This window comes from Pituophis catenifer, unplaced genomic scaffold, assembly GCF_029215685.1.
Source record: "Pituophis catenifer annectens isolate HBS135680 unplaced genomic scaffold, rPitCat1.0.hap2 SCAF_2, whole genome shotgun sequence".
In the NCBI taxonomy this organism is placed as follows: Eukaryota; Metazoa; Chordata; class Lepidosauria; order Squamata; family Colubridae; genus Pituophis; species Pituophis catenifer.
The window spans coordinates 75,299,148-75,313,094 of NW_027256882.1; the positions used below are offsets into that span (position 1 = coordinate 75,299,148).

The 13,947-nt window shown below is 35.9% G+C and overlaps 1 protein-coding gene across 2 annotated transcripts in view; it reads right to left on the reverse strand.

Annotated features, from left to right (window-relative positions):
- CACNA1D (calcium voltage-gated channel subunit alpha1 D) overlaps positions 1-13,947 on the reverse strand; it is a 225,277-nt gene that overhangs the window by 37,883 nt on the left and 173,447 nt on the right. For both annotated transcript variants that reach the window (XM_070936968.1, XM_070936969.1), the window contains 7 exons: positions 12,565-12,693; positions 10,519-10,584; positions 7,473-7,564; positions 4,635-4,794; positions 3,023-3,150; positions 2,809-2,905; positions 1,406-1,508 (listed from right to left, as the gene is read on the reverse strand). In XM_070936968.1, the coding sequence (XP_070793069.1) occupies positions 1,406-1,508; positions 2,809-2,905; positions 3,023-3,150; positions 4,635-4,794; positions 7,473-7,564; positions 10,519-10,584; positions 12,565-12,693 (775 nt within the window). The remainder of the gene's footprint in view (positions 1-1,405; positions 1,509-2,808; positions 2,906-3,022; positions 3,151-4,634; positions 4,795-7,472; positions 7,565-10,518; positions 10,585-12,564; positions 12,694-13,947) is intronic.

The window sequence follows — 13,947 nt, forward strand, 5'->3', positions numbered from 1 at the left end:
AGATTCAAGAGAGGGTCTATCACTTCCAGTAGCTTTGTGATGTTCTGCTCCCACAGCAAGTCTGGCCGATTGGATTAATAGATTTTGAAGTGGTTCCTATCTGGCTTGGACTGCTTCAGGAACACCTCCACATTGCTGCTGTTTTTATGGCAAGAGAAACAAACACAGTGGCCACCAGGGTACATTTGAGAAGCTCACAAGCCTGAATTGGAGAGTGATAGCTGGAGGGTGACAGCTGGAGGGTTGATTTCACAGATCCTTCAGCAATCAGCACAGAAGAAATACTGGTTAAGATCCAGAAGGAAATTGACAGACACCAACATTAGTACTGCTGGTAGCCATTTCAACGAACAAGTAGCATAAACAAGGAAGACTTTACATGAAATGCCATCATTGTTTAAACAGATTATATCTTAAAAATATAGAGTAGTTCAAAAAGTCATCTGATGTATTGGTCGTATGCAAAATGTTATCTCCTCATAGTAAATGTCAAAGCAGCTGTCAAAAGGAAAACAATGGTTATGAATAATTGGTCCTCTGGTCTGCAGATACCAAATTGAAGCAAATGTGCAAAATAAAGAAATTACTGATACCGATGAATTTCATATTTGATAAAACATATTTTCTAATTGCATATTACTTTGTCAACAATAACATGTTCCTTTTTATTATATACAATTTTTTGAAGGCCAGAGATTTTGAGAAATCAAGACCAGTGTATATAAGTTCAAAGTGCAACTGATTCCCACCACCTATCCTATTTTTCAGTAAAGGAAACTACTGCCCCAGAAAAAACTGACATTTTTGGGTACAAACATAACTACAATACTTTTACAGAGAACCATACATGCAACCCAAAGGTGCTTTTTTCCAGAGGCAACTGGACTTTCTAGTTTTTTTTTTTTTGAAGATGTTTCGCTTCTCATCCAGGAAGCTTCTTCAGCTCTGACTGGATAGTGGGGAATGGAAGGATTTATATTTCTTGCAGACAGCTGGTCATTTGAAGTTTATATTAATACTGTGTTTCCCCGAAAATAAGATCCTCTCTTATATTTTTCTGAACCCTGAAATAAGTGCTTGGCCTTATTGCCATGCACTCAAAAGCCCAATTGCGCTTATTATCAGGGGATGTCTTATTTTGGGGGAAACAGAGTAACAGCTGAAGAAGCTTCTTGGATGAGAAGTGAAACCTCTTCAAAGAAAAACCAGAAAGTTCAGTTGCCTCTTGAAAAAAGCACCTTTGGGACAACCATGGCCTGAATGACTGAGAATCTCCATAGACATACATGCAATCTTTTACATTTACAAGGTCTCCAGGGTGGCCACCACATATATCAAAGATCAGTACTAATTATTTGATAAGAAGAAATAAAGAATAATTAAAATGTTTATTGTAGGCTCCTACCTTCAGTTTTGATTTTCAAGGCTGTTCTTACTAAAGCAAATAGAGTAGCATTAAACATAACTGTTCCATCACTGTTTAGGGGCATGTTCATGGCTACCAACCTCTGCAGATATTTAAAAAAGAAATAGACACAAAGAAGGTTCAGTCTGCGTTTATCAGTTTATCATAAAGGGTATGCCCAGGAAATTAATCTAAAAATGCATAGGAGGACATATCATAGTCTAGTGGTTATTATTATTCATAGATGTCATGAGCTGAATACTACAGGGATATCTTACAAAATAGAGGAAATTCCGCCTGACATGAGAGTTCTATAAGTGAGTGTTTTATAATTAACACATAAAATAATTCATGCCAAACATACTTTATACATTAATGGAAGAAAATAAATATTTGGGATGAGCATACCATAATTATTATAAAATTTCATTTCTTTTTATTTGATAGCTTCATATTTATTTAGTTCTCTCATAAAATCAGTGGGAAATATCTATAGCTGCAGGAAGAATAAGTAATTTCTGTGGATAATGATTCTAGATATCTTTGAAATTTCCATTGTTCTGAAATGAAACTTGTTTTTTTTTAAAAAAATAACTATAAGTATTTTATTTACCAAAGAAAATAAGATGATCCTTTCCATCATGCTCTTCTCATGGGTAATTTAAAGGCATTTGCTAATATCAATTAATAATAAAATGCTAGTTTCATGCTATGATTCAACTGCTTACTACTTCTTTAGTAGTAAGTGTACTACTTACACTTAACTACCTGTAAATGTACACTTTACTACTTGTAAATGTTAAGCTATATCTAGGCATTACCACAACACTGCTGATCTGCTGAAGATAGGATGGTGTTTGTATATACAACTTCAGTATAAATTTGGAAACGTCCTCACAACCAGAAGCGACTGTGCTTTTCCTGCTTATATTCTATGTTGATAGACAACCATTTTTGATCAGAGGACCGCAGCTGGCCTTTTAGTTCTAGTTGGAAGTTACATGAGTCACATGAGCCAGTGATCTCAGGAGCAAAATCCATGTCATGTATTTTTTTTAAACTAAGAACCATCAATCTTCTTGCTTTAATTAGGGCGAGCTTTTGATGTATATGGGACTTCTTTACCTCCTTTCATAACTGAGAATAAGTAATTTATAAAAATCTTGACTATTGAATGAATTCTCCAAAACTTTCTTTTGCTACCAGCCAAATACTACTCCATATCAATGACCCAGAACAAAGGAAAGAGGTGGCATTACTTTTGTAATAATATCCAACAGAGCCTAGTGAAAAAGCTAATAATTAACACTGGAGAATTGGGTACAATGAATATACAGGTATCTCTTCTCTAGAAAATTGCATTACTTATAAAGGTTTTCAAAGAATCAATGACCTCAGCCTACCTTGCAGGCTACTCTGTGAGGACATAACTTCCCAAAACCAAGGGGAGGCTGGATGCGTCGCAATAAAGTAACAACATCAAGGTGTTTTATTCTCCCTCTATAAAAAAGATTTAAAAAAATTAAATAGCTCCAGCTGATTTAAATTAGGCATTGTTTTGTTTTGTTTTTTAACCTCCTTTGATGGGGATATATTGTAGTCATGAGTGTAACTTACTTTGCTTCAGGATCATATTCTGACCATATTCTTTTAAATTCATCCAGATGATGTGGACCAAGGATAGACCAATCACGTGTCAGATAATCGAAGTTGTCCATGATGACAGCCACAAAAAGATTGATAATCTTAAAAACAAGACATAGAAGACAATATTACCATATAGCTCAGGTAGCAATCAGAAAGAACACTTTGAAAATTTTGTTTACTTATTAAATTAGATTTGGACTCTGAAATAAATATATATTTTTTGAAAAAGAATTTTGGTGCCTGTGAATCAGTCTTGACTCCTGGTGACTGCCTGGACAAGTCCTTGTAGCTTTCTTGGCAAGATTTTAGAAGTGGTTTGCCATTGTCTGCTTCCTAGGGCTAAGAGAGAGCAATTGGCTAAAGGTCATCCAGCTGGTTTATGCCTATGGCAGGACTAGAACTTACAGTCATGGTTTCTATCCCGAAGCCCTAACCACTACAGCAAACTGCCTCTCCATATTTATATTATGCCTTAGACAGATATAAACGCTTGCTAAAAATGAGGTCTATAAATTTGCCTGTAAATTTAATTGTCTGCATTTATCTGGCTGTAAACACCCTTGCTTCAGAGTAGAATAAATACAGGATTATGTTTTTTGCTCCTTTTGGCACAATGTTCCATGGGAAAGCCTTTTCTTTTATGTACACCTTCCATTCTTTAGATGGAAAGTGGAAGGATTATTAGAGCAAAGGTTGGACAGATTCCTATAAGTGGAAGCTAATCTTAAAATTGGTCCCATACCATTGATGGCTTTGAAGATTAGAGTTAATGTAAGATATTCATAAATATACTAGCATGCCAGCTTCTGTGAAATTGGAAATGTTATACCAACTGTGTATATGTGACAAACATTTTATAATAGAAACTGCAACAACAGTGACAGAAAAAAGTAGATTATTAAAAGAAAAGGAAATGCTATGTTGAGCAGGTATAATATTACTGAACACATTCATGTCAAGGCAAGAAATATGTTCTCATTAGTCAGAATGCTATTAAAAGAAAATAGCATATTAGAGAAAAACAATAGAAATATGTCCCTCAAATACAGGAATACTGCTGTCATGTCACCCCTAGTCATTTTTTTCTCTAGACTATCCATACCCAAATCCTGCAACAGTTCTTTATATGTTTTAGTCTCCAGGTCTTTAATCATCTTAGTTGCTCTTCTCTGCACTTTTCCCAAAATCTCAACATCTTTCTTGTAATCTGGTGACCAAACCTGGATGCAGTATTCCAGGTGTGGTCTTACTAAGGCTTTATAAGGTGGTACTAAAATTTACCGCGATTTTCATTCAAGATAACATGCTTACATTGTACTGATGGATAATAATTGAATTAACTCAGTTTTTGTTTTAATCTGATATTAATACTTCAGGCATACAGTCTTTGAAAGTGGACTACCACATAAGTAACAGCAATGAGGAAAGGAAACTATAAACTAATCTAAACTAAACTAAATAAACTAAACAAAACATAACATAACATAACATAACATATGCTTTGTGAGTTAATATAATTAATCTTTAGTACATTTTTGTGTTCAAATTTTAGCCATTCAGAAATTTTACTTTCTAGACTCACCAAAAAAGCACATAACATATAGAAACTGATGAAATAAATAATAGCAAAATTGCTCCCACATGTGTATTCTTCTCCAGGGCTATAATCAGACTCTGGATCACAACGCTTTCCTGGCATGCAAGCTAGCATGATGTCTTGCCAAGCCTCTCCTGTAGCACACCTTTAATATGGAACAAAGGAAGATAAAATAAAGCAAACAATATTGTTTCTTCTAGCATAACATTGCTATTGTTGTTTCCTAATAATGGTCCCAGACAATGAATGAGGGCACAGTAAAGAGATGTCATGCTATGTTGTATATTTAAAAATATATTAAATCTTTATGTCCTGTTCCGATTAAAATCTTGAAAGTATAAGTACATTGATTTTATCAGTATTAATGTACTATGCTCGTGGTTTTTAATAATTATTCTCAATGGTTGCCTTATGATGTAGTTTAATTGGAGTTCTATATGTTTTTGTATTCCTAGGCTGCTTGTTCATGTAATGTCTAGAGCCCACATGGATTTAGGAGTTAAATGAATAAGCAGCCAGGAAATACAAAAATATGCAGAACTCCAATTGCACTATATCATTAGGCAACCATTGAGAATGGCACAATTAACGCAGGAGGTATCCTAGTTCTCCTTCCCTCTTATACTTCAGAGAGTCAGGGTGGAGCCAGGTTGGGTCTCTTCCTAATCTTTCCTTGTTTCACAAGCTTGAAAACATGTTTTTGCACATGTTGTAGCCACCTCTGAACAGTTTCTCCAAGATCATCTCTGTTGCTCCCACTAAATTTGTTCCATCCCTTCTATTAAATCATGCCATCTTGTTAGACCTAGGACCAACTGAGCCTTCCTGTTATGGCACCTATCCTATGAAGCAGACTCCCCTATGCATCCTGCTCGGTTTCCACCCTCTTGGCCTTCCAGAAGACTGTGAAGTCTTGATTTTTTTCTCCCAGATATTGAGGAAAAAATATAACTTTCCAGGCAGCTAGATGAGCCTAATGTATGTGTGGTTTGTTGAGTCTGATACTCTAGTATATATAGCACTTGACGTCTATTGTGTTATGTTTTAATTGTTTTTTACTTGATCTGTAGCAGCGATAAAATGCTTACCTTCGCTACTGGTTTGGAAATGTGAATGCACGCCTCTTCTGCGCATGCGCAGAGCCTTCTGCACATGCACAGAGGGTCAAAAACAGGACATAATGATGTCCCAGTGGTTGACCAGAGCCTCCCGTCGCCGGCCCTACCGGTTGACGCGAACCGGATATAACTGGTCGGATTTCATCGCTGATCTGTAGATGTTTTATTCTATTGCTTTTGTTGATTGTTGTTAGTCGCCCAAAATTCATACACAAGACAGATAACCATATTAAAAAATTTTTTTGACAAAACCAATTTTAAGAGAGTATTAGCTACAATCTTCCTTTGTATAGGCATCTGGGACAAACTGTGTTGTTGAAAAAAAATGATGAAACGTGCACCCTGGCCTTTAATATTTGTATCCCAACATTGAGTGCAGGTAATGTAAATTACATGGTTTTGTTGTGTTGTCAAAATACAGTTTTCATCATTTGCTTTCCTGTGCCACTAAAGTCAGTTCCACACAATCTACATACCTTGGTATTTGTGTAGACAAACTCTAACCAAATTTTCTTAGTCTGAAGTTTAGTCTGCTGCTTAACTAGCTTATACTATATATTTTCTAATTGTATGGTGCTACTTCTGCACTTTCTGGTCCCTGGATGGGGCTTTCCTCTCTGCTTTTCCTATGAATGTCCCAGCTTTTAATTTATTGTTGATGTTCCTTGCAACCCCATTAGACACGACAGGGATACAGCAGCTACTGAATGTATAATTTTAACACAGACTTATCTAACTGTATCATCATGTTATTTGGGGCAGTAAGGGAGGATATGTGGACAGTACATGATTAGGCTACCTAAATTGCGCCTTTTAGCTCTCATATGTAATTTCTACTCATATTCAATTACATATTCTCACATTGATCTTTGGCAATCGACATTTTAATTGGAAGTCACTGCTGGAAGTCCTGCAGTCCTTTCTCTTTTTCTGTTAACCACATAATAGCTACTGATAACCACATAAAACGTATCTACTCATGAAGTGGCTCTTTCTGAGTTATGAAAAGTATCGAAGGGGACAACTGTTTCAGGCTGTTTACAACGTGGTAGAAGTTAAAGTGAATATTTTCATTTCTTTTTAAGTAAAACATTGAAGGTCTGAAAAATTGTAAAAATCATTAAAAATCACCAAATGATAGAGAACAAGCAAGAATCTGGCATTTCTTGCATTCTAGCTTCTTCACTGTCATTTTTAATTCATTGGCAGACTAAATATCTGTGGAATACTCAGAAGTTCCAGCAAAAGTACCATAATGATTCACCTGATGTCCCATCTTAGATTAAGGTACGTTAAATATTTTACTTGTTTATGACCTATATTATATGTACTGTTAAAGGAACAGAAGATTAATTTCTTAGGTTAATAAAGTGTTTTTTCACAACCTACCACAAAACCATTCCACACATTTTTGAACTCTTTTTTTTCTTCCTAGAGTTTTCCTACAAGTTCAGAGTACTCTTTTTCCAGGTCAACCAAGGATTGATCCATTTGGTTGCAACAGGAATTGACCAACTGGTTTATTGCCCTAGTCTGATGTTATGGGCTGAGAGAGAAAGTGACTGGCCCAAAATCACCTAGCCGGTTTTCATGCCTAAAGTGGGACTAGAACACACAGTCTCCTGGTTCCTAACCTAGTGCCTTAACTACTAGACCAAACCGGATCCTTATGAACTCTATGCCAGTAATAACAAACAAATTCTACCGGAAGAGAAGAAGCACCGCTTGGGGGAAGGTTTGAAAGTTGTTGTTCCTGTTAATTTGATTGCCATCTTTCAGAGCAACTTTGCCAAATACCTGAAAGAGAAGTAACAGCTTACCCATGGTAACCTTTTGCAATTTTGATAAGCCTAAACAGTTGATTTTCTGCAGTATTGAGTCAGAGGCTTGTAATATGAAACGTTTCCTATTTTTGAACCCTAATATTAATAATGCTAATATTACCACTACTACCAATAATAATAATAATAATTTACTGGCACATTGATCCTTAGCCATAATTGTCAGGTTTTAAAACACAGATTGGTAGTAAACCTCAGCTCTTCAGGTGTTTAATCCCTTATTTCAGAGTATTTTATCTAAGAAAAGACTTCTAGATATGAATCAGTTGAATGAAACTCCATTACAGAGAAAAATGAAGGTATATACACATACGATTGTCCTCTGTGATATAAAGAAGTCAATGCCTTTATATAGGTCTGTGTTCCAGTCAAAACTGTATACCTTTTCTTCTCATCTTTCTTAGTTAACTGATGCTTGGGCAGTTTAAACACATTTATGTAATTCTCTAAGATCCAAAACACTGTTTGCCACCTTGCCATATTTGGGCCTTGCATCATTTCCATCTCTATTATCTGCTCCCCTTCTGTGTCACCCATTTCCTCCTTCTGGTTGTAGGTGGCTGGAGGGTCTTTGCCTGTATTCCAGTTTAAACTGTAGATGAGCCAATCAGGGAATAGTTTAAGGTGTTATACTCTGCTTCTCTAATATTGCTCCTCCAGATGCTGAATTTGAGCGCTATAGGGCTGGCTTTGTTTCTTTCATTTTCTGTCAACCAGTTGGCTTATTAGCAAGCACCAAAACATTGAACTTTAATTGTTTAATTTAAAATTGTTAACTTTAATTACTGCTACCTTGTAAATGAATAGTTGACCCATACATTTCAGGTTTTTGAAAATTAATTATTCAATTGATGAGCACATGGAGTAGTCACCAGACTACTGTGCACACCAACTGGTGGAGGCTTTTCACTGGATAGGGTATTTCCTTTGGGCTGGAATTTCAATCTTAATATGGGATTTTTCATGTTAACAACATATAGATAGCAGCACAACACAGACCCATTCTGGTGCATAGAATCAGGCTCATTAGGTAGAACAGACCATAAAATCAGTTTCACCCAATAACTACTTCTGTTGAAATTGACTAATAAAAGGATTATGAAACTCTGATTGGGCTGTATCTTCTTCTCCTTATAATTTAGTGAATTAGGAAGGCACCTGCCTGAGCCAATTTTAAATATTATTTGGACATTCTAAACTTAAATATTTGGCCAGGTGCCTGCACATCTTTATCAAGGGTTATATTTCTTACTTTCTACATTGGTGGGCATGCACTGTAGATGCAGCAAGATTTAGAATGGCATGATTTTCTGATGGGAATGTAATGCAGCCAAACAGCTGTTTAGTTGCGGCATATACTGTGAAGAAATATCCCTAAAAATGGTTGGTGGAGCATCTTTGTGCTATGACAAATGGGCCCAGAGCAAGACTGAGTGAAAGAAAGTAGTACAATTGCAAGAAGTAGGAAAGGAAACTGAAAGAAACTGGAGAAAAAGTAATGGAAAATAAAACAATGAGCAGAAATTTTCAACCCACCAAGCAGCCTTTGGGGACTTACCGTATTTCTTGGAGTATATGACACACTTTTTTCCCCCTAAAAGAGGTTGAAAATTTGGGTGCATCTTATACACCGAATGTAGCCCCACCAACTTGCCGGCCTCCACCCTTTGGCCTCTGCCTCCCAGCAATTTACCTCCTTGCAGAAAGCAGCAAACTGCAAACAGCCCGTTTCAGCTTCAGGACAGCCTGATTAGCACAAGTAGTTGATTGTCTGTTGGATCGGACTCCCAACTCTCAGCTGTTTCAGGCTGCAGGAATTTGCCATTGCCTATTGCTGCGAGGGCAAGCAGGCAAATTGCTGGGAGGCAGATTTTTTTTTTAATTGCGCTAATCAAGCTGTGCTGAAAACGAAACTAAAGCAGACTGTTTGCTGTGCTGGGAGGCAGAGTTATTGTGAGTGTTTTATGAATCTTATTTTCTTCTTTGTGTCCTTTTGTTGTAAAATTTCTGTCTAGAATCAACAATTAGCTGGAATTTAAAAAGTAGTTCACTAACTTAATTAAAATGTTACCTAAAGGAAAACAAAGAGAGGGGGGAAAAAGCTTTATATCTAACAGATTGTGTGCTGAATAACTTACTGATCCTGATTACAATACCAATCTATGCAAAGAAAAAAACTTAAAACAGTTCCAAACTGGTAAAATTTCATAGTATTTCCCATATCCACACACTAGCGTATATCTTGTTTTCCTCCCCAAAAAAGGTAGGTGCATCTTATAGTTGGAGCATCTTATACTCTGAAAAATATGATACTTAGAGTTTTTATACATTCTCATTGCTTTGTTTTCCCCAACCACCAAACTAAAAAATGCCAAATATTTCAGCACTCCGTTAAGGAGCAGCTAATTTAGCACTTCAAAATGTTTATTATATTTATCAGCAACTTTTCTAACTCTGTAATAGATTGTATTTAAAGAAAGATCCTATTTATTTAGTTGTGTTGTTTTCAATCCTAATTCCTAACATGTATTTTTTCTGTTGCACTGCTACCATGCTATGGTTAATGATCACTATGTCATTGGTTTATCTATGACTATGTCATTTGCCATGTTATTGCCTCTTTGCAAGCTTTTACTATATAGAATAAGGGGTTGCAATATACAAACTTCATTTCCCATTTGTGAATGAATTAAATAGCATTGACCCCAGTTCAGTCCAGGGATTTAAAAAATATATCCTTTAAGTAAGTTTGGCCTAAGTTTTAATGAAAGTGTTGGCAGCAAATTAGCACATTCTCTATATACAGTAGGTATTCTAACACAGATTGGCAAGAGACTGTCAATATCCCATCCCTTAATAACTGGCTTACATCATATACTTCCTCATCAGGAAAAAAAATGTTTTTATTACCTGCATTCCAATAACCGCATAGATGAAAAACAACATAGCTATCAGAAGGGCAACATATGGCAGAGCCTAAAATGAAAAGAAGTTTGAAAATAATAACTTGCATCTATTTTTGAAGCTATTATGCATGGACTATACATTTTTCTATTTTTAATTTTTACTCATCAGAAATAAATAGACAAGGATTGGCAGGGAAAGCTCTACAGTTATTTGAAATGCTATCCACACATGGAAGTATGTTGTAATCACTTGCACTAATATGTTGACTTCAATGTTGCTTGCTGTTTCAGGGTGGTGACTCAACATAAAGCTGAGTCTTATTTTATTTTATTTTATTTTAAATGTTATTTTAAAATAACGTATACAGGTAATCCTTGACTTACAATAGTCCATTTAGTGACCATTCATAGTTACAATGGCATTGAAAAAAGTGACTTATGACTGTTTTTCACAGTTACAACCTTTGCAGCATCCCCATGATCATGTGATTAAAATTCAGGTACTTGACAACTGGTTCATATTTATAACCTTTGCTGTGTCCCAGGATCCCAGGGTAACCTAACTTTGCTTGTTAGAAGTTTTGCAAATTTCTAACAAGCAAAGTCAATTTGCTTAACAACTGTGTTGCTAACTTAACTGCAGTGACTCACTAAACAGCTGTGGCAAGAAACATCATAAAATGGGGCAAAACCCCCTTAACAAATTCTCACTTAACAACACAAATTTTAGGCTGAATTGTGGTTGTAAATCAAGGACTATCTGTATAGGATTAGACCTTATGATTAATAAATTCTTTTTAAACTAGTATTCCAAAATTACTAATAATTTTAATTAGTAATTTCCATCCTTTTGAACAATTAAGAAATACGATGGCATATTTCTGAATGAAGAATTAGCATGGTTGGAGTAACAGCAACAGTTACGAACCAGGTTATTATCCTTGGTCTGTAATCATGGGCACACAGGAAATATGCCTCACCAATTCTTGTGAAAATATTTAATTAGAACTGCGAAGAATTGGGCACAATTTAAGAGCTATGCGGATTATTGTATTATTCAGATCTATACACATAATCAGATCTTTTTTGGAATAGGGCCTATGGAACTGTCTTCATCCTATCACATCAGCCCAGCCCACCCAATCAGGCAGGGAGGGTATGTTACCAATCCCATCATTTAAAGAATTCTTATTAGTGGGTTCTAGGAAGAGAGCTCTTGCTCCCACCCTGTAGAATATTATTCTGCAGAGGTCAGACTGGCCCCCACTTTCTTGGCATGCCAAACAGGAGTTAAGACATGGCTCTGCAACCTCACATGGGGAGCCCAGGGAAATATGCAGTCATGGGGCCAGTCAGTCCCCTGGAAGCCCTCCCTTAGCCTTGTAATTAATTTTAATCTCTTGTCTCCTCTTAAATTTTAAAAAAATGTTTTTAACTTTCATATATATTGTTTTATATTTTAATATTTTATTGTATATCACCAGTCCCTCTTTGAGGGAGCTGGGCAGCACGTAAATGTAAAAAATAACTAAAAATAAATAAAATAATGTAAATATATATTCCAATCAATATGATGCAAGTAAGATATACATGTATATGTATGCATACTCATGCACACGTACACACAAAACACACACATACAAATATATACACACAAGAGAGACACAGATATTGAACATCCTGATAATACACATCACCATTGTTTATGCCAGGGGTTGGCAACCTTAAACACTCAAAGAGCCACAAAGGTCCTAACTGGAAGCCCCCCATTCAATTCTGGACCTGGCCGGAAGTCCAGTTCCCCCACCATACAGTCTCCTCCTAGCACAGCGTCCCTTTTCCTCTACCTGTCCTAACCAAAAGCCCTATTAACTGTGGAGCCGACCGGCAATAGGGAGCTGCAGGAGAGGGATGAAAGAGCCACATGTGGCTCCAGAGCCGCAGGTTGCTGACCCCTAGTTTATACTGTATTTCACTCTGAAACACCATGCAATACCTAATACATTGCATTTTGACTCGAAAAAGCAATTCTTTTGAATGTTATGCATACCTGAAATGACTTAATAAATGTCCACAATAAAGTTCGGATTCCTTCTCCCCTGCTGAGGAGCTTCACTAATCGCATAACTCGAAACAGACGGAAAAATGTGATGGAGATTCTAGCACTGTCTTCACTGTTCTGTAGGATATTATACAAAAATCAAACCATGTTAAAAGCAGAATACAGAACAATTCAGGAAAAAAGAAAAACAATAACAAATGCAAAGGTGAAAGACGTAAGGTTGGAATATGTGTCTCTGAGTCCTTTTCCATTTTATAAGTATGAGTATGAGGTGACAGGAAAAAATGACATGCTGGTACACAAAATCCGTATAAATGCTTCACTCATCACATGCATTAACATGCTTTCCACATTGTTTATAGGGTCAAGTTGAATTTGCCTGTAGTACGGTTTGATAGGTACACTGACAACAAAATCAATCACTGCATACATTTTTTTAGGACAAATATAAAAAAACCAGTGGAGGAAAGAATAATAAAAAGAATAAACTTGAAGTAGAGGTACAATTACTGGGGTTAGTTTGCTATCTTACCCCAGATTCATCAGTTGTGACAGTTTCACTTGGCTTTGGCTTTAAAAAATTAAGAACATTATGTATTAAAATCAAAGTAAAGATGCTGAAAAATAATTCTACTTGACGATACTGTGAAGAGGGGAAAAAAGAATTCAAATTAAAGTTTCCTAATATGATGCTGATTAAGAAAAAAAATCCTTTTCACCTATGCCTTCATTAGTCATTTACGTTACTGACAGAGCTGTGCAAAATGTGATGTTCCACTGTAGTAAAATACACTTTGTTATTATTAAATTATATGATCATGGTTGACTATCATGATAGGTCTCCCTCTAAATCATCTTTCTCCCAAATGATGTCTTCCACATCTGTTGGGATCACAGCTCCCCAATTTCTTACCACATTTGTGTAATTTTCAGAGTTCCAATGCATCTGGAAACTATCAGGTAGGGAAAAGTTCTATTGATCCACTAGTCTCCAATTTGTGGGTAGTTATCCTAACCAAGTTGGGAGCTGATGGTATAGAAGTAACACTATCACAATTTTTTTAAGGTGAGAAGTTTTAAAGAGAGGAATAGAGAAAGTGAAATAGAAAAGAATGGTGCCTCTCTATATAAATTATTGTCCTTTTTACTATAAAACTCGAGGGTATTTGAAACTTGTTATTTTGTATTTGATATTTGAACTCTAATACTGTTGTTTTGGTTATCATAATGCTTCATAACAGAATAGGATTTGATAAAGGGCTATTAAGTTATTTACTGACTGTGAATATTTCATAGAATGGTGAACTTACAAGTAGGGATATGGTCTAAGATGAATACTTGACATTCTGTCTGAACAAAACAACACTGTGT